The sequence below is a fragment of the Prunus mume genome, linkage group LG4, assembly GCF_029339155.1.
Source record: "Prunus mume cultivar Tortuosa linkage group LG4, ASM2933915v1, whole genome shotgun sequence".
Taxonomy (NCBI): Eukaryota; Viridiplantae; Streptophyta; class Magnoliopsida; order Rosales; family Rosaceae; genus Prunus; species Prunus mume.
The window spans coordinates 13,797,637-13,824,664 of NC_142701.1; the positions used below are offsets into that span (position 1 = coordinate 13,797,637).

At 35.4% G+C, this 27,028-nt stretch overlaps 5 protein-coding genes across 5 annotated transcripts; 3 read left to right on the plus strand and 2 right to left on the minus strand.

The window, feature by feature from the left end:
- Positions 1-532: 532 nt before the first annotated feature.
- Positions 533-1,323, minus strand: LOC103327580 (SAUR-like auxin-responsive protein family). The gene has a single exon (XM_008229914.3). It carries the CDS (start codon positions 1,196-1,198, stop codon positions 845-847), a length of 354 nt encoding a protein of 117 aa, XP_008228136.1. The 5' UTR covers positions 1,199-1,323; the 3' UTR covers positions 533-844.
- Positions 1,324-8,304: 6,981 nt separating this feature from the next.
- LOC103327579 (bidirectional sugar transporter SWEET5-like) lies at positions 8,305-9,618 on the plus strand. The gene is given in 7 exon segments (XM_008229913.3): positions 8,305-8,344; positions 8,441-8,477; positions 8,565-8,781; positions 8,871-9,032; positions 9,265-9,384; positions 9,486-9,571; positions 9,573-9,618. Coding segments are annotated over 7 exon segments (708 nt in total).
- Positions 9,619-11,468: 1,850 nt separating this feature from the next.
- Positions 11,469-12,780, plus strand: LOC103327578 (HSP20-like chaperones superfamily protein). The gene is made up of 3 exons (XM_008229911.2): positions 11,469-11,629; positions 11,881-12,141; positions 12,323-12,780. Exons 2-3 carry the CDS (start codon positions 11,914-11,916, stop codon positions 12,578-12,580), a joined length of 486 nt encoding a protein of 161 aa, XP_008228133.2. The 5' UTR covers positions 11,469-11,629; positions 11,881-11,913; the 3' UTR covers positions 12,581-12,780.
- An 865-nt stretch (positions 12,781-13,645) lies between these two features.
- On the minus strand, positions 13,646-22,594 carry EDA25 (CCAAT-binding factor). Its single transcript, XM_089049927.1, has 16 exons — positions 21,794-22,594; positions 21,147-21,222; positions 20,290-20,409; positions 20,041-20,116; positions 19,312-19,380; positions 19,112-19,192; positions 18,387-18,458; positions 17,367-17,459; positions 16,967-17,122; positions 16,676-16,759; positions 16,451-16,598; positions 15,835-15,920; positions 15,503-15,585; positions 15,061-15,417; positions 14,573-14,795; positions 13,646-14,397 (listed from the first exon to the last, which is right to left on the minus strand). Exons 1-16 carry the CDS (start codon positions 22,470-22,472, stop codon positions 13,747-13,749), a joined length of 3,054 nt encoding a protein of 1,017 aa, XP_088906053.1. The 5' UTR covers positions 22,473-22,594; the 3' UTR covers positions 13,646-13,746.
- An 892-nt stretch (positions 22,595-23,486) lies between these two features.
- On the plus strand, positions 23,487-26,053 carry LOC103327754 (small ribosomal subunit protein uS2y-like). Its single transcript, XM_008230124.2, has 5 exons — positions 23,487-23,837; positions 24,512-24,774; positions 24,977-25,174; positions 25,299-25,512; positions 25,750-26,053. Exons 1-5 carry the CDS (start codon positions 23,693-23,695, stop codon positions 25,848-25,850), a joined length of 921 nt encoding a protein of 306 aa, XP_008228346.2. The 5' UTR covers positions 23,487-23,692; the 3' UTR covers positions 25,851-26,053.
- Positions 26,054-27,028: the final 975 nt, after the last annotated feature.

Below are 27,028 nucleotides of genomic sequence, written 5' to 3' on the forward strand. Positions count from 1 at the left end.
TTGGTGGGTCCTTTACTAGTAAAACTTTAGCATAAAAGTAAATAAAGACTACAAAAAGAAGAAAACGATGCGCATTTAATTTTTATTTTTTATGGCATAGTCAAGACTATTGCAAAGGCAAAATCTAGGGGAGATTCAGATTGTAGTAGTAGGACCAAAATTAGAGGGGACCAATGCAGGACGTCCTTGTACTGTGGGCTGGATTTTTCCTAGCTACTTTCACATCAGCAATAATACCCAATTTCCAAACCTTTTTTCTCTTATTTGACAAGAACTCAATGTCCGCAGACAGCTAACATAGATCTTTTTTTTGCCCTTTTTGGGGCAGGAATTGAGCATTCATGCTTGTTTCCAGCTTGTAGTCAAATCCCTCGAAATCCTAAAGACCCTAACATTATCATTAGTTTTTTTCAATCCCTCAAATCAAAGTTGATGCATTGGGGCACATAACAGATATATATATATATATATATATAAAAATATGTGAAAGGTGGAAAACAATCAAAGTCTAAAATTAAAATAAATAATAAAATAGAATAAAATTGTAGTTCATTTCAATATACTCCCAACCATTTTGATTAATGATAGAGGTATATAAATCGACAATTCATAACATAATTAACCAAGTTCTTTAACATGGTGGATCTCCATTCGCAGTAAAATTAAATGAAATGGGTTAATTAAATCAAACCTCACCGTCCAAATGGACATACATTCACAAATAGCAGCCAAACACACGCACACACACACACAAACTAAAACAAAATATTAATTCCCTAATTATAGTCTTAATTTACAAATTACCTAATTAACTCAATTCATTTCTTGTCAAAACACACAGAACTCAGCAAGTGTAGAACTCAACAAGCTCGTCCATGGAGCCCAACTGAGTCTCGGAGTTTTCCAGCATCCACAGCAAGTGCTCAAACAGCACCACCTCACAGGCCACCACCACCTCACCTGATGACGTGTCCACCAGCTCTTGGATGATGGGGTGATCAACGATGTCTGAGTTAACCAAGTATCTCCTCCTGGACTTGCCCACGTACACAGCATGAAGCTCCTTGGAGACCTTGCTGTCATGATCTGATTCGCTTGTTGCGGCAGCTATGGAGCTTGTGGTGCGGGTGAGCTTGGTGAATGAAGGCCATCTCTTTATGACTGACTTGAGCTTTGTTAACTTCCCCACTTTTGCCATCTCTCTCAAGCTCACAGGGTTTGCTGGGTTTTTGATACCTAAGTGTTTGATGAGGGTCTGAGAGAAAAGTGTGAGGAAAGTGTGAGGGAAGGTTCATATATAAAACCGTAGAGAGAGAGAGAGAGAGAGAGAGAGAGAGAGAGAGAGAGACACTTGCATGCATGGCCCACTGTTTAATACCAGCTAAGAATGAAATATATTTGGGTGCAAAACCAGTTGCTGGCAATTTGGCGGGCCTTACCCTTAGCTTGGCAGATGGATCTTTATTTTGCTTATTAGCTTTTCTATTTCCTTTTTCTTATTATTTCTATTGTGGGGGATATGTACATAAATATCCTTTGCCAACCCATCATTAATTTTAAAATAGTAGTAGGCTAGAAGCTCAACACAGGAGAATGCTTTATACATGTCTTTTTTATATGGGACCATGGTAGGTGCATGATTTAATTTGATTAGTTAAGACTTTCATGTGTATTTAACTTGCAAGCTATCCAGCTCAAGACAAAAAAGAAACAACTTTCATTCACAACGTTCATGTTTTCTAGAAATATAATGAAACAATCTTAGTTAACAACTAGTTCATATTTAAATCTCAAAGTTCTCAACAACTTTAGTACCAATCGTATTCATACATACTACGCTATGCTCATACATATATGAAAATGCGCTCTAGACACGTCAACATGTTATCTTATTAGACTGTGCAATCTGAAGAATTTATGTAGTCACTCACCGATTAGATTTTCATTTATATAATCCGTATTAACAACTTGCCTAATAACAAAGCTATAATTAATGGCATGCAAGACAATATTAGACATACCATATGATATGTTCATTTACTTATTAGAACCAAGTATGCAAAAGTAATTATGCAATATAGACATATATAATGAGTATTTTGATTGAACTTTAAGTATGCGAGGGTAATCATGTAACTAATAGATGGTAGGTTAACGTTGTTGGTGGTTGTTGTTCATGGTACTTATCAACAGCAACAAAATTAAGCTGTTTGTTGGTAAGCAGCCTACTATTTTCCAACCGTGAGTTTTTGTGTTTGGGAAAAGCAAGGAAACAAACAACAAGATAAGCATCTTTTTTCCTGACCACTTGTACCAACTGTTGTCTTCACTTATATTCTTGTTTGCGTTTCCAGCTTTTTCTGCCCCCAACAAACCTCCGCAAGATGTCATCCATGCATGGAATTATGAACTGTAAAGAAGTCTCTCATCGTCACTCTTATGGGCCTTGCAGTGCTTGCACCATCAATTGCTTCAACAATTCAACTTGTACCAACCTCCTTTCAAACCCACCACTATAAAATTAATAAATTAAGAATAAGTATTAATAAATTGCTAGCATCGATCGTTCATACTCTAGCTCCTGATAATTGTCACAAAATTTAGAATGAATTTCATACTCACTCGAAGACCATCGTTCAAAATCAAATGGTGCTTATTCAGAAGATTAATAGGATAGAATTTCTCTTAGCTTTAGTGATTAGGTTGACATTTACAACAATTGATCAATGGAAGGGTACACTAATTGAGTTAGTACGAAGGGAGAAAAGAAGAAACATAATAAAGTTTCATTGGGTATACACTAATTGTTTGTTTGTGGACCGTCCAATTAATATCTATGGTGGTAAGAGAGCCATAACTAGGGAGACAAGGCGTTGTGTTCTTCTCTTTTATAATATTACAGCTGGGTTAGATGGAGCTAATCCAGTTGTGTACCAACTTTGCTTGTCCCTCTCTTTTCTTTTTAGTTGGTAAATATTGAACTAGAAGCTCAATATTATCATACAAATTTAATTAGATTAATAACTTTATTATTTGTATAAGATAATTGAGTCTCTAAATTAATGCATGTGCTTAAGAAAATCATATAAAGATTTTGAGGGGGTTTGTTTGTGCTTAAGGAAATCATATTAATTGGAGGGTACAAAGCATATATACATGCTTTTTGAGAATTGCTTAATTAGCCGACACAATATATGAGACTAGTTCGTTTGGGAGTGATTCTAGATAGGTCATAATCACTTTTGGGGAGAAGCATTTCCCACGTGCTTCTCCATATAATCACTTTAAGTGATTTTAAGTGATTATGGGGAGAAGTACCTCTCGTCTGCTTCTCCATAAAATAACTTAAAACTACCTAAAGTGATTATATGGAGAAGTGATTTTTGACCTATCTAGAATCATTTATTATATAATATATTGATATTAACGCTTCATGTGCCAAGAAATCCAAGACTTCTCCTTGCATGATTATCAATTTGTGCAATTAAGTGGTTAATTAGCTGGACAATATTCACTCTTCATTTCTTTACCTACCAAATTACAAAGTTTGAAAAAAAAAAACAAAGCAAGTTGCAAATAGCAATGGAGAGGAATTGTTGAAGAATATAAGTTTCATATCGGAAACTTCGCTAAATGAAATAAAATATATAATGAATGACATCACTCTTAATAAGACTGATGTCTTTTGTGATTGGGCTTAAAATCTCTTAGTAAATCAAAAATATCTTTGAGTTTAGTGCTACTAGATTTAGTCTGAGTTGGCTGCAAGTTGTAATTTGAGTCGGCCACATTTCAAATAGCAAAAATGTAGATAGTATTTGATTGTATGTGGCTCCCCCATTGAATGGGTGGACATGAGAAGACTCAAGTTTGGAATCTCTTTAAATATTATAGAGAAAAATCGCTAGACCAACAGTTTGTCCGACTTTGTCCGTATTTTCTTTTGAAAGAACAAAAATTAATATGAACAAAAAAACTTTGACTAATAAAATTTCTTTTATTATAAGTATAATGTGTTCTTTATGAGTTTCACGTAGGAAAAGCTTAGCCTGAGAACTTCATTAAGAATGCAATCAAAATATGTATCTTTCAATGCCAATGGAGTCTAGCCAGTGAAAAAGAGTTTTGACTAAATATAATTTCACACACTAATTTCATGTTGAATTAAATATAATTTGATGACCAAGTAGACATAGACAAGTTATTTCATAAAGGATGACAAAATCTAAGTACTAGCATATAATAGTTTCCAAGCTTATAGTATGAGTTTTCAATTTTGGAATTTTAACCCTTCAAATAGTTGGGCATGTTTAGAATTTTGAACTAGTTTCCAAAAATTTTCAAAAAAATCTTGAAATATGTAAGTTCCGAAATTTTCCAAAAATTCCAAAAATTCAGAGTTTTCCAAATTGGAATGGATATTGAAATTCTGATTTTTTTGGGAACGGAATTGGAATAGCAATTTCATTCCAATTTTTTTTATTTATTTATTGAAATTGGAATCCAGTAATTCTGATATAATTCGTTCGAAAGTCAACCCTCGTCACCTTACTGTTTTTTTCCCCTCCCTCTTTTGGGGCCTCGTGTGTTTGTGCTACCTCTCCTTTCGTCTGGGTCTTGTCAAAGCCTGTTTTTCCTTTCAAATCCAATATAAAAAAAAATAGATTTAAAAAAAAAAAGCAATATTCCACACCTACAAAAGCGATATTACTTTCAACTCGAGATTGTGGGTCAGCGTTGGTGGTGCAGAATAATCTCCTCTAAACTTTTGTTCTAAAATAAAAAATAAAATAAAAAAAAGAGATGTAACTAGGCATGTCACAGGTTCAAAGAAACAGAAATTAACTGAACATAAACAAAATTAAGTTAAAAGTGACAGAAGAAGTCTAGTTTAAAAGAAACAGAAATAACTGATCAGACCTTGTATTTCTGTGGATGATAATTGAGGCATGTCATTTACACCTCATCTGCGTCACATTTGATTTCCAAACAAAAGCTGTACAAAAAAACTGCTTTAAATAAACCTAAATTCTTCAAATCCTCATCAAGGACATCAAGTTTCGTTGTGGTTAATTCTCTTTGGCCTTCACTCCTTGTTTTAACTCTCTACACGTACAAATGGACACCGTTATGATTAGAACCATTGCCGGCATTATTGGTCAGTAAATCTGATGTTTACTTTTCTTTCTTCTCTTTCTGTTCTCCATTTTCATTTTTTCTAGTTACTAATATTTTCTTGTCACTTCCTGCACAGGCAATGTTATCTCTTTTGGCTTATTTCTCTCTCTCTCTCTCTCTCTCTCTCTCTCTCTCTCTCTCTCTCTCTCTCTCTCTTAATTACAAAAATCTAGGTTGACAAGCATAATAAAGTTCGATCGGGTACACCGATTGTTTGTTTGTGGTACACAAAGAGAGCCAGAACTAGGGACAAGGCAATTCAAGAGGTTCCAATATTGTAACCACTCGTTGTGTCCCAATGTTGTTCTTATCTTTTATAATAATACGGCTGGGTTGGATGGAGCTAATCCAGTTGTGTAACAACTTTGCTTGTCCCTCTTTTCTTTTTGGTTGGTAAATATTGAACAAGGAGTCAAGGGTGGATCCAGAAAATTTTATAGAGGTAGACTAATATTTTTTAATGAGAGATCTATAATATTATCTTCTTTTTTTTTCTTTTTAAAAACAGGTTTACATGGTTTTTTTTTTATGAGGGGTTTACATGGTTAATTAGCTATAGGCTATAGATTTTTTTTATATGCAAAGAAAATGAGTGGTAGCAACTATTCTTCAATTAACAATTTTTAAATTTTATGGGAGTACACATAGATATAGGGAGTATAGTCATATAGATCTACAATTGCATAATCACAAGCTACAAGCATTCAACAAAACCAAAAGACAACTAGACTATATAAAAGCAGAGATCAAGCAATGAATAGATTAAATCATAAAAATGACGAGTCATCAATAAAATCCTAGCAAATTGCATTGGAAAAAAAAAATTCCCAAAACTTAACACCCAAACTCTAAATCATAAAAAGCTAACAATAACAATTGAAATTGGAAATTAAACAAAAAGTAAGAGAAAAACTTACTAATATTAAAGAACCCATTGGATATAGGTTGATACAATTTTAAAGAGGCGATCTACTACTTCTAAGTTCTCAAGTTCAAATATAAATTTATAGCTTACATGGATGGATGATAGAAAAACATGATGTTTGATGTGTGTGGGTGTCTTTAGAGATGGAATCTTACGGTTATGATAGGTAAATTTCAACAAAGAGGGGTGGACTATTTTTAATTAACTTGGATTTGACTTATAAAATTAACATTAATTTTTTTCGTCTCCAAATTTAGCACCGCATAGATCCGTCTTTGCAAGGAGCTAAATATTATTATATTAATTTAATTTAATTAATAATTTCATTATTTGTATAAAATAAATGAAAAAAATTATGTGGGAGCTTGACATAAAAGTCCAAACCAGAGTTCAAAAACGTCACACTAATTAAAAGATTTTAAAATCTTGTGAATTATAAGATAATTGAGTGTCTAAAAGGATTTAAGGCATGTGCTTAAGGAACTAATATAAAGATTTTGGAGGGTCTTAATTATCATGTGTCACAAATTATGAAAAAAGGGTCTAATTTGTTATGCTGGTGGGATTGGGCTTAAAATGTCTTAGTAAACCAAATATCTATGAGTTTAGTGCCGGCCAGATTTAGCCAGAGTGGGCTGCAAGTTTTAATTTGAGTCGGTCACACTTCAAATAGCAAAAATGTCGATAGCATTGGATTGTATATATGTGGCTCCCCCATTGAATGGGTGGACATGAGAAGAGACTCGAATTTGGAATCTTTTTAAATATAATAGAGAAAAATCGCTACACCAACAGTTTGTCCTTATTTTTCTTTTGTAAGTACAAAAAATAGTATGAACAAAAAACTTTGACTAATAAAATTGCTTTTATTATAAGTACAATGTGTTCTTTATGAGTTTCACATAGTAAAAAAGCTTAGCTTGAGAACTTCATTAAGAATGCAATCAAAATATGTATTTTTCAATGCCAACGCGATCTAGTGTGGAAAAGGGTATTAACTTGCAGATTAATGGTCTCAAGTTTGAACTTTCATGACACCTTATATGACCCCTACCACTTATAGTTTAGAATTGTTTTTTTTTTCCTTTTCTATGATTAAAAAAAAAAAAAACAGCCCTCTTTGCCAACGGGATCTAACCCAATGGAAAGGGGCATTGACTTACAGACTAATGGTCTCAGATTTAACACCCATGACACCTTAGTAGTGTGTGAGAAACTCTCTGCCTCTTGTAGTTTAAATTACTGCTTCTATTAAAGAAAAATAATAACCCTCTTTTATATGATTAGGGCTAGCTTTTATTAGCAAGAAAATGTAATAACCTATTCATCATTAAATTTCGAGGTGGTCATAATTTTGGGTCAACCTGACCAAACTGTCTAACTCAATTATTAGAGGGTTGGCCTAATAATGATCGGGTCTTATGTTCAAAAAATCATAAATCGCTTTGTTTGGGTTGGGTTATGGATTGGAACCAAAACTTTAAAGTATGCTTAATTTTATGTTAAACCGATTGAATATCCTAACTCGATCACAAAAGGGTTCAGTTGGCCTAATAATGAGCAAATCTTGGGTCTAAGAAATCATAAACCACTATATATCGAGTTAGGTTACAAATTGGGACCTAAACCGACCCACTCCAAATTAAATTATCTCTCAATCAATCTTGAAAAGTCACTTTACTGTTTTTTTCCCCTTTTTTGGTATTATGTTGTTATTTCTTTTGGGGCCTCGTGTGTTTGTGTTGCCTTTCCTCTCTTCTGGGCCATGTAGAAACCTGTTTCTCTTTCCTCGTGTGTTTGAGGTTGTGGGTCTGCCTTGACGTTGGTAGTGCGAGTAGCCAAACTCCCCCTAAACCTTTGTTCGGAAAAAAAGAATAGAGAGAGATATTACTCAGCATGTCATAGGTTCAAAGAAACAGAAATTAACTGAACATAAACAAAAATTAAGTTAAAAAGTAACAGAAGAAGTTTAGTTTAAAAGAAACAGAAATAACCGAGCAAACCTTGTATTTCTGTGGATGATAATTTAGGAATGTCGCTTACACCTCATCTGCGTCACATTTGATTTCCAAACAAAAGCTGTACAAAAAAACTGCTTTAAATAAACCTAAATTCTTCAAATCCTCATCAAGGACATCAATTTTCGTTGTGGTTAATTCTCTTTGGCCTTCACTCCTCGTTTTAACTCTCTACACGTACAAATGGATACCGATATGATTAGAACCATTGTCGGCATTATTGGTCAGTAAATCTGATGTTTGCTTTTCTTTCTTCTCTTTCTTTTCTCCATTTTCATTTTTTCTAGTTACTAATATTTTCTTGTTACTTCCTGCACAGGCAATGTCATCTCTTTTGGCTTATTTGTCTCCCCAATGTACTCTCTCTCTCTCTCTCTCTCTCTCTTTAATCACAAAAATCTAATCGTGTTACATGATGGCCATCACGGATGGAAATATTGCAGCCCAACATTTGTGAAGATAATAAAGCAAAAATCAGTTGCTGAGTTCAAGCCGGATCCTTACATAGTAACATTGCTCAATTGTGCTTTGTGGTCATTCTATGGTCTGCCCATAGTCCATCCTGACAACCTTCTTGTTGTTACGATTAATGGCACTGGACTTGTCATTGAATTCATTTACATTGCCATCTTTTTCGTATTCTCTCCCGGAAAAAAGCGCGTAAATAATGTTTAATAAATTCACTAAATTATATGTTCTTAGACATATTAGTATCTTATAACATTTTGGTGTGTTTTTTTCTTCTTCAGCGAAACATCATCATTGCTCTTCTAGTTGAAGTTGTCTTCTTTGCCGTTGTGGTTTTCATTACTCTACACTTTTTCCATGACACTAAAGGCCGGTCTATGATAATTGGGATCTTGAGTATTGTCTTCAATATCATTATGTATAATTCACCTTTGACAGTCATGGTATGTATAATTTCTATATATTCCAACCTACCTATTCATAAAAAAGTTAATCATACCTTCAACCTCTGACGATCGCGTAGCTCGGGCAGGGACCTTAGGGTTTTGCTATGGCTTCGCCTCTTTCCAGGTTGTGTTGAGGGGGATATGAATCAAATGACACCATACATGCTGCATTTTGAATGTCTTGGATTAAATATGTATGAAATAGACTTATATGATTTTTGGGTGGCAGAAAATGGTCATTAAGACAAAGAGCGTCAAGTACATGCCATTTTACCTCTCACTCGCAAACTTGTGCAATGGAATTGTCTGGACCATCTATGCGCTCCTTAAATTTGATCCCTACCTTCTGGTAATTCTAAAAAAAAAAAGGTTACTAATCAAAACCTTTTTTTTTTTTTCTTAATTTATTTTTAACTAATCAACCCTTTTCTTTCAATGACAATTTGATAGCTTCCAAATGGTTTGGGAGCAGTTTCCGGTGCGGTGCAAATCATCCTGTATGCTACCTACTACAAGACCACAAATTGGGATGAGGATGGATGATGAAAAACCAAAATCTCAAGTTCAAATCTCCGACGTTTAGTCAAAGTGGACATTTTGTATGTACATCTTTTGAGACATAAAAGATTGACCTCTTTTGAGACAATTTGTCCAAGAATGAAGAAAATAAATGTTTTATGAAGGGCCCAAGTTATTATATTACCTTATTTGTCTATTCATATTAATTAAGAAAAATATTGTTTTGCAGTCATTATATAGAAAATGACAATTAACGGATGAGAGATAGCATTCCGGCTAAGTGATTCAAAGTAATTACTTCCAAGGGTCATTTATTTATTTATTTGAGAAATTAGCCCCTTTTGCATAGAAAAATACATATTACACACCTTCTTAACTGAATGCCTCTTAACACATATCTTGAAAAAGGCCATGCGAAGAGCGTTAGAGCATCCATAATGGGCTCCCTAAATCACCTCCTTAGACAAATTATAGGGAAGAATTAGAAAAATATAATACAAATTTATAAATAAACCCAATCCTAGACATGTATTTATAAAAAAACCCAATCACTATTTAAACATATAAACACACCCAAAATTAACCCCAAAGTCAACTTTTTGGGTGTGTTTATAAATGGGTTTTGAGTGTGTGTAATGATGGGTTTTGGGTGTGTTTATATGTTTAAATAGTGTTTGGGTTTTTTTATAATTTCAACCCCCATTTTGGGTGTTTTAGTGAAACTCCCCTCAAACCATGCTCCTTATCCATCTCCTAAAATAGGAGACCTTTAGGAGCTTCTAAATCTGAGGAGAGAGAAATGACTTTTAGTGGCTTCCTATAATTTAATGATGCTTTATTTAATGAGTATTTCAAACTTTTAATTAATGCTAATTATTTTTTAATAGAGATTGACCAATTAAAAAAGAGTTATAGCATTTATGATTCCCTAAATTAGAGAGCATGATTGGAGTTTAAATTTTATAGAGAGCTCCTAAAATTACTTTCATATGTTTTTAGCTAAAATTTAACTAAAAAATAAAGAGCATGATTATTAATGCTCTTACGTTTTCAGTTTTTGAAAAGAAAAAAATTATTCGTTTTTGTGTAGTGGTTTTTCAAAACCAAATTACAAGAATATCTCCTTTATCATCTTGACAAATATAGCCCCGAACCCAACTTTAGACATATACTTACTTGTTATTCGACATGATCAATTAAAAAAAAGGTTTTTTAGGTTTTAGACATAAAAAAATTTTCACTTTTGGAAAAAGCCAAAGCTTTTTCAAAAAAGACAAAAAAACCGCTCAACTTTCAAATCAAAGACATGCAAATGTATTGAATTCCTTAGGAAATTTAAAAATAAATAAGGGCATTTTTGTCCATTTTTGCTTCTTTTAAAATTTTTCTCTCTCCTTTTGCTTTTTCTAAAATGTCCCTTAAAAAAATTGCGAAATGAGATTACACAAATAGAACGAAACGTGTCAAAGTTTGAATGGCATACACGGCTGAGGTGAACTCAATCCTTTATCCAGTGGGGCGTACAGTCGCGCAGCCGTAAAATATATTAATATTTAAAGAGTACAGCCGCGCGGCTATACTTCTGTAATATCTTCTAACACGTCAAATGTATAGCCGCGCGGCTATACTGTTGAAATATTAATATTCTAAACGTATGGCCGCCGCTATACTCCTGAAATATATTCGAATATTTTTAAAATATAACCGCACGGCTATACTATATTTTAACAGTATAGCCGCGCGGCTATACTTGTGCCCATCATTGAGTTTGCAGACACGTGGCAGACACGTGGTGGCTCCTGGCCCATGCCACGTAGAAACCAATACGACTGTCTGAGAGTTCCCCAACTACAGAAATCTAGACGTGTAAGGTCAGGATCTTCCAATATCCGCGATCTATTCGTGAAAACCGCGCCATTCTTCTAGACCTTTCGGTAATCTTCGCTCTATTTTTCGCGAGCTTTCCTCTCCAGGCCTTTTTTATATCCATAATTTTCTTGCTAACCAAACAATCAGCTGCTAAAATCTCTCCTTCGATCAAACGCTTTCCCGCGCGAATCTAAGATCTCTTTCATGTAAGAATCTTTGCCGTCTCATTCCTGGAAGATTCTCATTCTTAGCTTTCATTTTCTTTTACTGGAATGAATTATACGCATTTTCCTTCCCTTCCTCAACTAGTTTCCCGAGAAACAAACAGCTCAAAATGTCCTTAAATGCTTATAAACTCAAGTGTTCAAGCTCTGATCTTTAATGGGTCAGCGCAAGTTTCAAACTTTACCCATTTTTAATTGCTTAGTTGCTAATGGGTTGCTCTTGTGGTTTACAGAGAGTGTCTTGTGGTTTCTGGGTCTTTGGACAAATGAGCAGAGTAGCCGATTCGAGTGCCTTCAATGGGGATTTTGCAACAGTAGTGAACCACCTGCTCAATTTCCCTGAAACCATTGACAAGTTCATGCTCCCTTCTCGGGCTCACGAAACCAACAACGAGAACAAAGGAGCGGCTAGCATTCCAGTGGACATTTTGGACTCTCCCAAGGAGTATATATTTTTCTTGGACTTGCCTGGCTTGTCCAAATCTGATATTCAGGTAATTTCCCACTTTCCCACTTGTCCAAATCTGATCTATTTTCTACTTCCTCTCCTGAAATTCTCAGTCTTTCGGAGAGCGAATTGTGTGAGTGGTTGGTTTTTTATTTTTGTACATAAATTTTTTATGGTTTTTGTTGATGAATTATGTGAGTGGTAACAATTTTGTGGTTGCAATGCAGGTAACAGTTGAAGATGAAAATACTCTGGTGATCCGAAGCAATGGGAAGAGGAAACGTGAAGATGGGGAGGAGGAAGGCTGCAAGTACCTGAGGCTTGAGAGGAGAGGACCCCAGAAGCTGTTGAGGAAGTTTAGGTTGCCCCAAAATGCTAATGTAGGAGCCATATCTGCCAAATGCGAAAATGGGGTTCTCACTGTGGTTGTTGAGAAGCTTCCTCCACCTCCCAAGCCCAAAACAGTTGAAGTTTCTATCTCTTGAAGCAGACTCACATTGGCCTGTTTGTGGTTTGCTGTCACACTAAGGTTTTGGGCTTTAGGTTTTAGGTTCCTCGTTGCGTTACTTTGAAAATTTCTCTGTTTTGAATGACTTCTGCCCTTCAGAGAATGCTGGTTTGTATGATTATATATAACTATAAGTTGATTGCTTAGAGTCCAAAATCTCTAAGCATTCATTTGGTATACTGAGCAGCAAGTATTATGCATTTGTAGGTTTTGCATGTTAGTTTGATTGGTTTTTCTAAGCGGCTTGAAAATGCAAAATTGGAGTGTTTGAATCATTAACAATAATGCCGTTAATGCCCGTTTAGTTAATGGAAAAGATTTGATGGGAAATAATTTCTCTAAATTTTCTCAAAGGATTAAAAATAGAAGATTTATTTTTCAATTCATGTTTGAAAGTAAGAAGGAAATGCCATTTTATATTCTTTCACATGTTTAATTGGTATAGGGATATAAAACAAAATTTGTTTATTTTTTCAATTATATTCATATAAAATTAAATTAAAAAAAGAATATATTTAGTGTTATAAATTGTTAATAGGGACAAAATAATCATGAAAAATATGCATTTGAGGTTTGTTTATTTTGCCGAACTCTCTTATGATGAGGAAAACAAAATCAAAGTAGGTAGGAGGGCTTTATTTTCATCCTTACTTTCCCATGTGCTATGCAACTATTTCGTATGCCTTGACTTACGAAACATGAGAAATTGATTTCCCATTTCTAAGCCTCCTTTCTTATGAACGAAACGGGACTTGGTATACAATAGGGACATTTTGGAAAAAGCAAAAGGAGAGAGAAAAATTTTAAAAGAAGCAAAAATGGACAAAAATACCCTTATTTATTTTTAGATTTCTAAGGAATCCAATACATTTGCATGTCTTTGATTTGAAAGTTGAGTGGTTTTTTTGTCTTTTTTGAAAAGCTTTGGCTTTTTCCAAAAGTGAAATTTTTTTTATGTGTAAAACCTAAAAAACCTTATACAATAATATGGAGGTGCTTTTCATGGAAAAGCCTACGGCTGAAAAAAAAGTTAAATATCGTAAACAAATTTGGGATCTTTTTCTGGCTAAAAGTTATAATATATGAGAGGCTCAAGGCAAAAATTGAGGTTTTCCTGGCTTTAAATAAATGCTAATGAAGGATTTAGTCGGATGATTTTCTCTTCTTTCGAGACTTGGGTTTCTTCCTTCTAGATTCCTTTTCAGCAGGAGCATCATTTAGCAAATGCTCATATTCTTCAAGACTTGCAAAGGGGGATGCTGCAGACTTCCCGCGCTTCCGTTTGCTTTTCCTTTGATCATTCTCCTCCTCTTCATCCCCGTCCATGCCGTCGTCTGCATCCCCTATATCAATATCAATAGCATCATCGTCACTTGGATCATTGTCCGCATCGGCATCAAAATCTTCTCCAAAATCTTCTCCGTCCCCACTATCCGATGGCAGGTCCAGCTCGGTATCACTGACATCAGCAACTAAGTCTTCATCATCTTCATCGGCAACTTGGTCAAGATCATCGTAATCGTAGTCACCATCTGCTTCAGTAGAAAGGCCAGCAGAATCCAGCATGCTGTCAATCTCTTCATTATCACTGTCATCACCATTGCCACCATCTATGTCAAACAAATCTGCAGCAGCTTCATCATCTTCTGTTGCTTTCTTCTTCTTTTTCTTTGGTTTCTTTGAAGAATTCATCTTATTCATATAGAACTTGTGGAAGACAAGATCTTCCGGGGCTACATCTTCCTCGGCCAATGAGAGAATCTCTGGTCCAATTAACTGGTTCGTCATGTCAAGCTGGAACAAGAAAACTCTGTCAGCATTGCAGATTAACGGGATTGATATTTGGGCAGTGCCCATAACTATGGCACTCCAATCATTCAAGAGCATGTGAAAAGACAACATCTTCACTTAAGTGAAGGCACAAGGCAAATGGATAATAAGTCCATGGAAGTTCAGAAAACAAGCTGACCTTTTTCGCAGGTTCAATTTGTGAACCACCATGCCATGTGCTTTGCTTTGGTTTCTTCTCCATAAATTTGTCCAGAAAAGCAGTAAGTGATAGGTCATTCAGAGGGTTTCCATTGTAGACAATATTGGCCCCAGAGAGTAGCGTCTTTGCCATGGTAGAAACTGAAGGGTGCACATGTGAAGAAAGTACTGTCAGCTCCCACCAGCTCACACGATCCGCATTGCTGTTCACTCGTAAAGAAATTGGAATTAGAAAGTCAAAAGAAAATATAAACAAAAATAAAGGCTGCAAAGCATAAGAAATTCCGCAGAAGGTTGTTACAGAAGAAAACTTGGTTAACCTTTACTTTTTCCTTTCATTATCCTTTACTAACAAAACATTACGTACTGCACAAGTCTTTATTGACTTAATTCATTTTTCTGGTAGCCAGAAGAAATATGGATTCTAGCATTTATACAATGTAGGGAAGCTAAGAAAAGACAACTGACCAATAAGAGGGCTCTCTGCGCCGTGGATCATAGCCTCCAGGCAGCCAAGACCTCTCAGACGGTACTTGTGGTGGTTGCCCATTAAGAGTAGGAGGCGGTTTGGAGTTTGTTAAATCATTTCCCACAAGAAACTCTTCTGCTTCATCAGAACCTTCATCTTCAGAATAAGAGGCAGGAGAGTCATTATCATCTTCTGAAGAATCATTATCAGAATTGACAGCATCACTGCTGTGAGCAAGCTCAACATCAAGTTCTTGTTTCTCTGAGACAGGGGTGGGTTTATCATTAGTTTCTTCCTGAACATCTTCAAAATGCTCAAGTTCATCATCAACTGACTCATTCTGGAGCACCATGTTCCTGTTTGGGGATGGCGAAAAATGTGTTTATTTGACAATGTTGAATAAAATCTACAGGCAGATCTCCAAATTAGCACGAGGCTTACCATAAGGGGGGTCTTGCTTTAAGAACTTCTGAGAGGAGGAAGAGGCATCCACATGCATATTGAGGCGGCTGCTGAAGGGCAACCTGTTCAAATCAGTAAATGGTTAGAACATCCACATAAGTGGAGCACAAGGATCCTCAAATGCATGTTTTCCTCAAAGAAGCTTACTTAAGATTCAAAAATCCCTCCAAATGATGTAGCACAACAGACGCAAATTCCAATTTGTGGGGTTTTGTTAACAAGATATTCAACAGAAAAGAAATATGTGTAGATATCTAGAAGGAACTGTGCTCTTATGTGGCAAACACGTAAGAATATAGTTAAGCACATACCTGCAGTACACGCTTTGCAAAAGCAGCTGCACGCTTCAGGTTCACATCATTTTTCATTGCTCTCAGAAGAAGTCCAATAAACATTTCTGCCTGAAAAACAAGCCATATAAAGACAGGAAGATATATAATTGAATGAAAGGATAAAAATTGTCGCATCTGAAACTTCAACGTCAACAAACAAGGATCAAAGAGCTTATCTAACTAACTTCTTATTGATGCATTGTTTCACTTTATCTGTTTGAATAATCATATAAAATGGAAGAAGAGGAATCTGTGTCCCAAGGACACAGGTATAAAACCACCCAGCTCTTGCTGAATCCAATATACACCACAAGGAGGATAATTGTTAGAACCACAAAGCAACGATGAAAGAGACTAATCAACTGTGTGCCTCTTGGTGGCTATAATTCCGTTTTGTAGCCTTCAGGTATTAAGTTGAAAAAATTGAAATCATACAGCAAACTGTAATTTGTTACCATTAAAAAGAAAAATTTGGCCTTGCACACATGAAGAGCACAGGGAACTTTTTGTTGTAAGAAGAAGTTTCACAAAAACCATAATGAAGTTTGATTAATAAATAACTCTAAATAACGAGTGTAAATAAATCCAGCTCCACTTGCCTTGGAAGTATTCATGGCAGCTGGAAGTAGTAGTTTTGAATACAAGGCTCTGTAAAACCTATCACTGACGATTTGATTCTTCGATGAGATCTTATCGAGGAGCATCAATGCTTGAACTCCTACGTTAAAATTCTTAGAATGAACCTGCATGAACGGGCACATTAAATTCCACAGGATATAGCTAATCTTCCAAGTAATGAATAGCAAAGCTTTGAGCTTACCAGTTGGAAAAGCATTGGTGTTTGGACCTCGACAATGTCATCAGCCTCATTACTTGAGACAAAGGGAAATGCTCTATTGACTCCCTGTGAAGATGGCAAGAGAAGGGATGTAGAAGTAGTCAGTAAGTTCTTTGAAAAAGCAAAATCTTTTTCTAAGCCCAAAATTCATGCTTAGGTTTTTTCTCTCTTTTTTTGTTCTATGTGTAATTAAAACCTCGTAAAGACACCAAGAGGAACATCTGAGATGGCATAGCTACATTGTTATGCAAGCTAAGAAGTAATTGTCCTAACCATCAGTAGAGCTGATAGAAGGCGTGAATCCAATTCAACATGAGAATCTAATGAACTCTCCACTTTGCTATCCTCAAGAGATCTGAGTGGTTTCTTAACCCCTGCTTTTCCACTTTTATCCATCTTTTCACCACCACCAGCCTCAGTAATCAGTACCTGAAATATTACTTTGTGAATATTCATTTTCTACTTCCATAATTTAGGCCATTTGATAAATTGATGATACACTTCAAACATTAGCTGCATTACAAATCCTACATTAATAAGCGCTTGTCTCCTCATCAGCAACATCCAAAAAAGTCATCAAATTAAAGATGCAATGATTTAGTGTATTAGGGACTGCAATCATAAGTATTATTGATGATAAATACATTGAAAAGCAAAAACAGTTCATTATTACCTTGAAAAGTGCAAAATAAACATCTATTAAACGTTTTGCCACCTTCGGCCCATCTCCTTTATGAGTTAAACGCATTTGGCTCAAAAAGTTAACCTGCATACATAAAAGTTTGTTTAACAAGATTCGCAAGTTGTACCAAATCAAAATGAATGTAGGCAGTACATGGACATTTTGAGTTCAAATCCATGGCTCATCAAGTACTTAAAATTTAATAGAAAAACGAAAATGCATTTTATTGTAAGTAAATGAAAACCCAAAAAATCCAGACTAATTGGTCCAGTAAATGTATAGGGGCAATTTCAGACAGCATGGCCCTATACATGTACTGGATCAATTGCCCCTACTCATGCATTTTTATATGCACATATGCTAAGAGGAAACGTATTAGTGTCTGTCTCATCTAGAAATAGATGTTTAAATTTCCATCTTTTATGAGATTTATCTCCTTAAAATTTTAACAAAGTTTGTGGTCCAAGTGAAATGTAAAGCACCTCATGATCATCACTATATGTAATAACACTATTCCAAGTGTTTTTCCCACCTCTTTATTTATTTAATTTTACAAAATGATATTCTAAACTACTTTAATCTATCAGGAGGGGAATATGACCTCGAGTGCAACAGGGTGGGCACACTACCCTGGCCAATTGGCCTAATCCACATTTGCCCCCATTTTTCATTTTAATGCTTCATGATTTTATCATTGCAAGTTTTTCTTCTTTTAGGTACTCTCTTTTCTTACCCTTTGAGTATGACTTGAACCCCAATGCACCCACTCCTGTAAATGTTTAATTACTAAGCCAAGACAGCATTAGCCTTTGCATTACGTAGTTTAAAGATCCAACATCATAAATACTAAAACTTAATATTTTCAGTATAATTTATGGCAGAAAAATCAACCAAAAACAAAATAAATAAATAAAATTAACTATGAAAGCTGAAAATAGAAATACTATACATGCCTAGTCTACATTAGACGCTAACAATTAAATTATTAGTAGTATTCATGATGAGACATACGGCATGATATTTTGCTTGTGGGCTCAAACGTGGCCGAAAGAGGAAAGAGTCCACCTCATCAATCACCACTGCCTGTTCAGAGGAGCTCATAGTATAAGATAGGATGCAAGGGCAACAAAATGATTACAAATATGCACAAATTACAAAAAGGAAAAAAAAAAAAAAAACACATGCCATGAACTATTCTACTGTCACTATCATCGAGGTAAAGACAGATGATGTACATATCATATAGAAACACAATTTAAAAGACACGCTCCTGCGTTCCATGAGTAAAATGTTAAAACGTCCTCTATAATAGAACTGTTTGAGATACTTTTTTCAACAAATAAAATAAATAAATAAACTATTTGAGATGTGCATAAGCATAATGTTCAAACAAAGAGAACACATTCAAAAAGCAGCTCACATTTTTGAGAAATGAAAAAATACCAACGAAATCAGTTAAGACCATATGGTAAAGAAAAATGAAAGGCTGTTACTTCCGTGTCCTGTTCCACTGCAAGAGTTAAAAGCATAAAAAATAAAACTTAAACCGAGTGGCAAAATGAGCTAAACTAAAAATTCTCTACTCTCATATTTGTACAAAGTACCCTACTACTCTAAATTCCCTGAAACCTCATCCGTTGGAAGTTGGAACAAGTGAGTAAAAGCAGCTGACTGAACTCATGAGCCAGAACATATAAATAAAACAAATTAGATTCAGCTAAGCTAGATAGTCGTACCTTCATGTTTGGATGATCAGACAAAAGGTTTGATAAGTGAAAATCAGCATCAGATGCCCCCTTATTTTTAGGGTCTCCCAGCTATATGTAACCAAAAGAACAAAAGTTGACAATAAAGCAGGTTGACAGTTGTAAGGGCCAAAAAAAAGGTATTTTTAATATATGTAAGTCGGTGAGGCCGAAATCCAGTGTAAACTTACTTTGTTAACTATTGCAGACAGTAATCTTCGCTCTTGCTCCGATTTATTCTTTAGCAACACATATATAGTCTGAAAGCAGTTATTTAAATAGGAAATATGGATCAAAACTCTCATGTCAGCATATTACAGATGTTACGAACAACTTCAATTAGATCACCACTAAAAAGAAATAATGTTTGCATACAGATCTTTACTAAATTTCATCCTTTTGTTGATAAGCATACCATGCGACCTTTGATTTTCTTTTTTAGGTAACTTCAATTATGTAACCTTTTTTTTATTTTTTATTCAGCAATTGTGAGACCTTCGAAAATCATGAGTTGCAACATGGATCTCCAGACTTAATGCCTGTTTTCATATGAAATAACATTCAACAGGAATGGGGAATAGGGAATAGAATGTGTAAATTTTTACAACAATCAACCAACATAGGAATTGTCACCCCAGCCTTAAACTTACATATAAGAAATCAATATATGAGACAATAACATGCTTAGAAATACAAACAGATGCATATTTAGTACAAACATGCTTTCCAAGTTTCACTTTGACCAGTGCTTTAAAGAAAATACATGAATTGTGTTCAAGAAAACTTTTTGACTGGAGAAAATAAATGTTGAAACTTCAAAACTTCAAGAACAATAAAAAATAGTATTCACTGAAAAATGGGCAATTACACTGGCAGCAAAGTAACAGAAAGAAAAGGAAAAAAACAGAGAGAACCCCAACCTTCAATGCCTTGTTTTTCAGTTCAGGTAACATATCTCTTGATGCTTCCTCGAGAGCAAAAACAAAGCGTTCATACCTGAGATGACAATAGTCGTATTCATGTTAGGAATGGGAGCAAATTTCCTTGAATGAATTAAAAATATTCCACCAAATAAGACATTAGTTTTTTGGCCATCTAGGCCATTGGAAGTTAAACAATACACGCAATAACATTTTGCGTAAAAAGGAAGAAAGAACAAAAACCAATACCTTTGTTTCAAGCACTCCTCCCAATACCATAGAAGTAGAAGAGAATAACCATCTTTTGTCTCAGGAACATTATTTAATGGCCGTTGTAAGAGGCTCTTAAGCTTACGATCAGGTAATAAACTGGCAAAAAGAAGTATATATGCAGATCAGAGCAAAGTAAGGTGTATGAACTCATAAATATGCAAAGTTCAACTATTTTTGTGTCGAATTTCTGATACAAAGTTAAGTGGACAAACATACACCATCAATTGTTACCAATCACAAGGAAAATGGTTTCTTACTAGAATTTACATGATATCAGTTTTTTCTTCAATTATTTTTTGCCTTTTCCCTTTTGTTAAACCATATAAGAATATTAATTTTCTACAGGAATGTCAGACCATGCAACATAAAACACACCAAACTTGGGGACCTTCAACTTCACTTACTGCATGGAGCAAAGAAGGATAATAAAAAGTATAGCACAAAATATGATCATTTCTATAATGAGGCACTGGACTTCAGTTCAATTTTTGAAGCATGGTCATAGATGGATAATAGTTTAGGATGGGCTTGTTTGTTAGTACAAACTTTTCTCTGTGGTTTGGGCGAGAGTTTCACTAGCTCTGGAGTTTTGTCTGTCAGTGGATTGCACTGTCTCTTCTGTACTACCTCCACTTACTGTGTGAAGTATTGGAACTTCATTGCACTTCTTTCTGGTGAATAAAAGTAGTTCTCCGGCAGACCTCACGCACACACACACACACATACTAATCATGATGCACACCCACACACATAAACACATACTAATCATGATACACACACATACACACAGAGGAAGGGAAGGAGGGAGGGAGAGAGGGAAGGAGAGAGAGAACCTTGTAAGAAACAATTCTCTCAATGCTTCAAAACCTGCGAATGCATATCGCTTTCCCACTTTTGATGTCACCATTCCTACAACAAACAAGAAGTTCCAATTAAAGTAAACTCAAAGATTCATCAAAATAAGGCCAATCAAGGTTCGAATAGAAAGAAAGAATCCACATGCAGCATTCCACAGAACCAAAGCACTTCATGTTGATAATTTGATATGAATCAACTGAGATTCTAGAGTGATTGTAGTAATTAGCCCCCGATCAAATGTAATATAGGCTTAAAATAACCAGTAACATTCGATATTTGCATTTCTCTTGCTGAGTGAACCTAGATGATACATTCAGCAATAAAGTATCATGTAGAGTGAGGCAAAAAGCAGAGACTGCCAAGTCCAGATAGAAAAAAAATAAGCAAAACCACATGGAATACAGAGTCTACAATTCTAAGAATCAGAAATCACCACACACACACATATTACAATGTGAGCATCCAACCCAAATCTAATTGGTAATTTGGAGAAAGGCCTAAAATCTTTTAAACCCTAAGGAAAAGTGATATGGGATACTCTCAGCAAAACACACCTAGAGAAAAATGAAGCACAATGAACCACCTTTGCTTACATGTGACTAATTACAAACTGCAATATTACCTATAAGTGCATCAAGAGACCTCATATTGGCAATGGGATTGTCCCCAACCAAGACAGAGAACGCCGATATCTTATCGGATGCAGTCCCGGACCTCTGTGTGGTAAGCAACAGCTTAATATCCCCACTCTTCCCTTTCGACGACTCATAGTCAGCTACGTATTGCACCATTAACCTCTCTCCAAGCTCTCTCTTCTTGGCCACCACACTCTTCCACTGCTCCGCATTCCTCACCTCCGCTTTCTTCCCATTCGCAAGCACTTTCTTTTCCAATTCCTCAGCTTCCTCATACCACACTCCCAAGTTGCTAGCTGCTATCAATGGCAGCTTCGAAAGGTTCTTGAACTTCTCAAAGTTCTTTGCTTTCTCCTTGTTGGTGTCGTCTTCCAGTGAAGAAAGAGTGAGTTTCGGCTTCGAAGAATCAGGTTTTCCATTGGATTTGAAATTCTGGTTATTTGGCTTCTGGTTTTTTGTGGGGTTTTGGTTTGGAGCTGGTTTTGGCTTCTTTTGGGGTTTTTTGGGACCAGGTTTACGAAAATCAACATCGTTGAAGCCTGAAGAAGACGATGGTGGGAGAGAGGTTGCGAGGCCGAGGGAGGAAGCGAAAGACGCTATGTCAGACTTGAGGTGCTCTATATCGTCTGAGTTGTTTGCAGGTTTCTTAGATTTTGAATCCGCCATTGCTAGCTACGGAATGAAACGGTACCAGAAAAACAGACGAAGGCTTGCAGTTGGAGATAGTAGGGTTTAACGAAACGGGTTTGGATTTGGATCCAGGTCTGCTGGGCTTAACTCTGGGTTTTTCTATGAGGCCTATGGTTGAAATTAATGGCAAGCCCTTAACACGATGGATCTTAAGTTTGGGTCATGCTGTATCTGTAGATTCTGTACACCCATAATTTTTTTTTTTCAATAGAAAAATATCATCGAAGTTTGTCCTTGAAAAATCATTAAGTTTGGGTCATCTTTAAGGAAATGAAAATAAGAAGGCAATAAATTTGTAGCTAAAGTGATTATGACCGGTTATCTCTCAATTCGAGATCATATGTTCTTAGAGCATCTACAATGATGCTCTCTATTTTTTAGCTAAAATTTGGCTAAGAATATAAGAAAGCTATTTTAGGAGTTCTCTAAAAAATTTCAACTTCAACCATACTCTCTAATTTGGAGAGTCATAAATGCTATAACTCTTTTTTGATTGGTCCATCCCTATTATAAAATAAAATAAAAAATAGTTAGCTTTAAATAAAGGTTTGAAATACTCATTAAATAAAGCAGCTATTTTAGGAGGTGGATAGGAAGCGTAGTTGGAGTTGCATTTTTATCATTCCTCCCTAAAATTTGTTTAAGGATGTGATTTAGGGAGCTTATTGTGGATGCTCTTACACCCCGCTTAACAAGTCAAAGTTCATTCTAGCCCGTAGTTATGTGTGGGGTAGTCCGTCCTAGTTCAAATTTTGAATAGGATTTACATAATGTTTGAAGAGAATCGGGACATATGGGTAGGTTTGAAGGAAAGTATTGAAATTCAAAATCGGTCCGAAAAATGTCCATACTTGAAATGGTCCGGTTCAAATTTGACCTGAACCCAAAATTTTATGGCCAAACCATTTCAATTTTACCCAAACCCGAAATTCTATGGCCAAGCCAAGTGTCGAACCCTACTCTAAAAACGGGTGGATTTATTGGTTTTTCGAAGAGAAAAAGAACCAAAAATAAAAACGAAGAGAAAGAGAAGCAAAGGGTTGCAAGGGTTTTATTCCCACCCAGCCTCTCATATATAAAGGAAACAAACTCGCCGTCTTGCACCTCACAGCCTCGTTTTCACTCTAGCACACAAAACCTCCAGGAGGGATTCTAGGGTTTTCAGAGGCTCATCTCTCTCTGTCGAAGTCTTAACCATGGCGACCAACGCCGCTGCACCTCCGCGTCAGCTTTCTCAGAAAGAGGCTGACATCCAGATGATGTTGGCCGCTGAGGTCCATTTGGGCACCAAAAACTGTGACTTTCAGATGGAAAGATACGTCTTTAAGCGCCGCAATGATGGTATATATATCTCGCTTTCGTCAGATTTAGTCATTTTCTTAGTCTTTGTTTATGCTTTTGTTTTTGTATGGATGCTGAGAAACTGCATTTGATATAAATTTGAAAGATCAGATTTTTTATATTATTATAGCTGTTTGTTTGTATGGTGTTTGAAATGATGGGTACTATTAAATTTGAGCTGAATTGCCTGAGAACATCTTTTTGCATATTGGGTAACTTTTGCTTTTGCCAGATCTGTATGGGTCGTTTAGCTTTAGTCTCAGTTGATAGTTCTGGTATATTTTATTTCTCTAATGTTCCTTTGGATTAAATGTTCTTTTTTGCCTATTTAAACAGCTTCATTGGGTTGAACTTAATTGATTTTAGAAGATGAAATGTATGTCTGCCGTTTGGGGACTGTTTCTTAGATGAACTTGTTATACAATACCAATACTGTGAGGAGTTAGTTTTGTATTTTTGATTGCACAGAGTTGTTGTCGAGCTAGATGAACATTAAACTCTACAATTTCGGTTGCGTGGTGATTAGTGGTTGTGATGCGCATTGATTAGGCATGAAATTGTGCTATCTGCGTAGTTCTCCCTATTATCTTTCATACCTGTTGGTTTAATCGGAAATGATCTTTTGTTATTGAATTTGAAGTTGGTGCTTAATTACTAAATTTTGTCTTTGTCAGGAATTTACATTATAAATCTTGGCAAAACCTGGGACAAACTTCAGCTGGCGGCCAGGGTGATTGTTGCTATTGAGAATCCCAAGGATATAATTGTACAATCAGCAAGGCCCTATGGGCAGAGGGCTGTCCTTAAGTTTGCTCAGCACACTGGTGCTAATGCAATTGCCGGGAGGCACACTCCTGGTACCTTTACCAACCAGATGCAGACTTCTTTCAACGAGCCCCGTCTTCTCATTCTGACTGATCCAAGAACTGATCACCAGGTGATGATCGTCTTTCATTTCGAGTAATGGAGTTTTATGCTATGTTAATTTTGGGATTCTTGCAACTGTAAAAATGATGTGACTACCCAGGCCTCTGTGAAGTTAGAAATCTTAATTTATTTGTGATGCTGTATTTGTTATTTCTCAATTTTATTCTGCTCCTTTGTCTCATTGTGTTCTAATAATCTTTATTTACTTGCAGCCAATCAAGGAAGCAGCTCTTGGAAACATACCCACCATTGCCTTCTGTGATACTGATTCTCCTATGCGTTATGTTGATATTGGCATCCCAGCTAATAACAAGGGAAAGCACAGCATAGGATGTCTGTTTTGGCTCCTAGCAAGGATGGTTTTGGAGATGCGAGGTTCCCTCCGTCCAGGGCATAAGTGGGATGTCATGGTATATTTTGCTTTAATTTTGAAATTCTTTGCCTGAACTGCTGTGCCTTATTTTTATGCAACTAGAGGGCTTGTTTAAGAATAGTTTTTAAACTTCTTAGTTTCACCCAAATTTCTATTGGCAGGTTGATCTGTTCTTCTATAGAGAGCCTGAGGAGGCCAAGGAAAAGGAGGAGGAAGAAGCTGTTGCAGACTCAGGTTATGGAATGGGTGGATATACTGCACCCGGTATTGATCTTGGTGGTGATCAATGGCCTACCCAAGCTTCTGATGCTACTTGGCTAGCAGATGCCCCTGCAGCTGCCCCAGCTCCTGGTGTTGGCTGGAATGCAGAACCAGGTTTCACTTGTCAACCTTTTTTAATTTTGTAAATTTTTTCTCTATGTAAATCAGTCATTCTGTGGTTAGCTCATTTCCTCCTGTATTCTGCAGGGCGTTAGAAACTATTTAATGCTTGAAAGCAGGAATTCCTGTGAACTATAATGTTTTTTTGCTATGAAGTGTGCACATGATTTTTCCCCTCTACCTAATCTGACAATTATTCTTTTTCCCTGTTTCGTTTATGTTCGATTTCAGCACCTTTAACGGCAGATGTGTGGGAAGCTATTCCTCCAACACAGGCTCCTGTCCCCTTGGTTGAAGGTGCAGGTGCTCCTCCTGCCACTGGCTGGGAATGAGCAAATTTTGGAAGAGCGTTTATCACAATGTCGTTGAATTTGTAATGCGGCTAGGTTTTCTTTTATTCTTCTTTGGGTTAACTTTATGACTCCATTTTGAAAAATGGAATTGTTTTTTAAACTATTAAGTTCTAGATTTGAGTTTTTCTTGGAAATCTTGATAAGATGTTATCCTTGTATGAATTAAATATGCTTCTTTTTAATTATGTCTTAATCTTTACAAAAAAAAAGTTTTTGAATCTATTATGATTCCCCCTTATTTCGGAATGCTTAGAATGAAGTTGTTTAAAAGCATATGGAAATATTTTTGCTCACTACTTTAATCTAAGGTGTATCTTCACCACTCAACACTTGACATGTGTTATATGCATAACTTTAGTTGACTTTTGCTTTTGCTTTGTATTTAACCTTCTCCTAAACCTTCTCTTTTAGACTTGATCTCTTCTCTTCATGATATGTGTCACTTCTCTTTTGCTTAAATCAATGTAATTAGTTTTTAATTAAAAATATATATCAATTGTGTTTCCATATTTGCCCTTGATAGAAGCTAAACTTGCTTAAGGGTCATAAACCAGTCCAATTCTCCTGTGCCCTTAACAAATTTTATTTTAATCAACGTGAAAAAAACAAAAATTAATTCTTAAAGATAAAACAAAAATCAGACTGCCAAGAAAAAAGAGCACCCAACAACCACGCTGGCAAATTCCTTCTTCCCCCGGAAAAACTTTTTCTCATTCTCTTTAGCGCATCACCAAAAAGTGTTTTGATAAATGCAAGTATTAAGAAATGAAATTATAAAAAATAATATGAAAATTTTATACATTGATTAAAATTAATGAAAAATGAAATTTTTTGTTAAGAATTAATTCTTAAAATTAACGTTGAAAATTTTACACAAAAATTAATTCTTAACTTTTTCTCATTTGTTCTATATTAAAAAATGAAAAATAAAATCAAATAATGTGTCCTATTTTATTGTTTTAACTTCTCTCGTAGAAGTATTTTATATTATTAACTTTTTTATATTTAATGTACAAAAATTCAAAGCATGTTGGTAATACTTATATTATAAACCTTCATAATAGACTGATAGCAAAACAACTTCAACAAAATTCAATTCAGTTTATATTTAATCCAAATATTATAGTTTTGATAAACCAAGAAGTAAAATAAATTTC

Bases quoted from the DNA above. Each gene is read 5' to 3' on its own strand.
- LOC103327580 (XM_008229914.3), bottom strand. From the start codon at position 1,198: ATGGCAAAAGTGGGGAAGTTAACAAAGCTCAAGTCAGTCATAAAGAGA.
- LOC103327578 (XM_008229911.2), top strand. From the start codon at position 11,914: ATGAGCAGAGTAGCCGATTCGAGTGCCTTCAATGGGGATTTTGCAACA. The intron at 12,142-12,322 runs GTAATTTCCCAC...GTTGCAATGCAG, and splicing joins TGTCCAAATCTGATATTCAG to GTAACAGTTGAAGATGAAAA.
- EDA25 (XM_089049927.1), bottom strand. From the start codon at position 22,472: ATGGCGGATTCAAAATCTAAGAAACCTGCAAACAACTCAGACGATATA. The intron at 21,223-21,793 runs GTAATATTGCAG...TGTTTGTTGTAG, and splicing joins GTCTCTTGATGCACTTATAG to GAATGGTGACATCAAAAGTG. The intron at 18,459-19,111 runs GTACGACTATCT...TCCTCTGAACAG, and splicing joins CTGATCATCCAAACATGAAG to GCAGTGGTGATTGATGAGGT.
- LOC103327754 (XM_008230124.2), top strand. From the start codon at position 23,693: ATGGCGACCAACGCCGCTGCACCTCCGCGTCAGCTTTCTCAGAAAGAG. The intron at 23,838-24,511 runs GTATATATATCT...TGTCTTTGTCAG, and splicing joins CTTTAAGCGCCGCAATGATG to GAATTTACATTATAAATCTT. The intron at 25,175-25,298 runs GTATATTTTGCT...TTCTATTGGCAG, and splicing joins GGCATAAGTGGGATGTCATG to GTTGATCTGTTCTTCTATAG.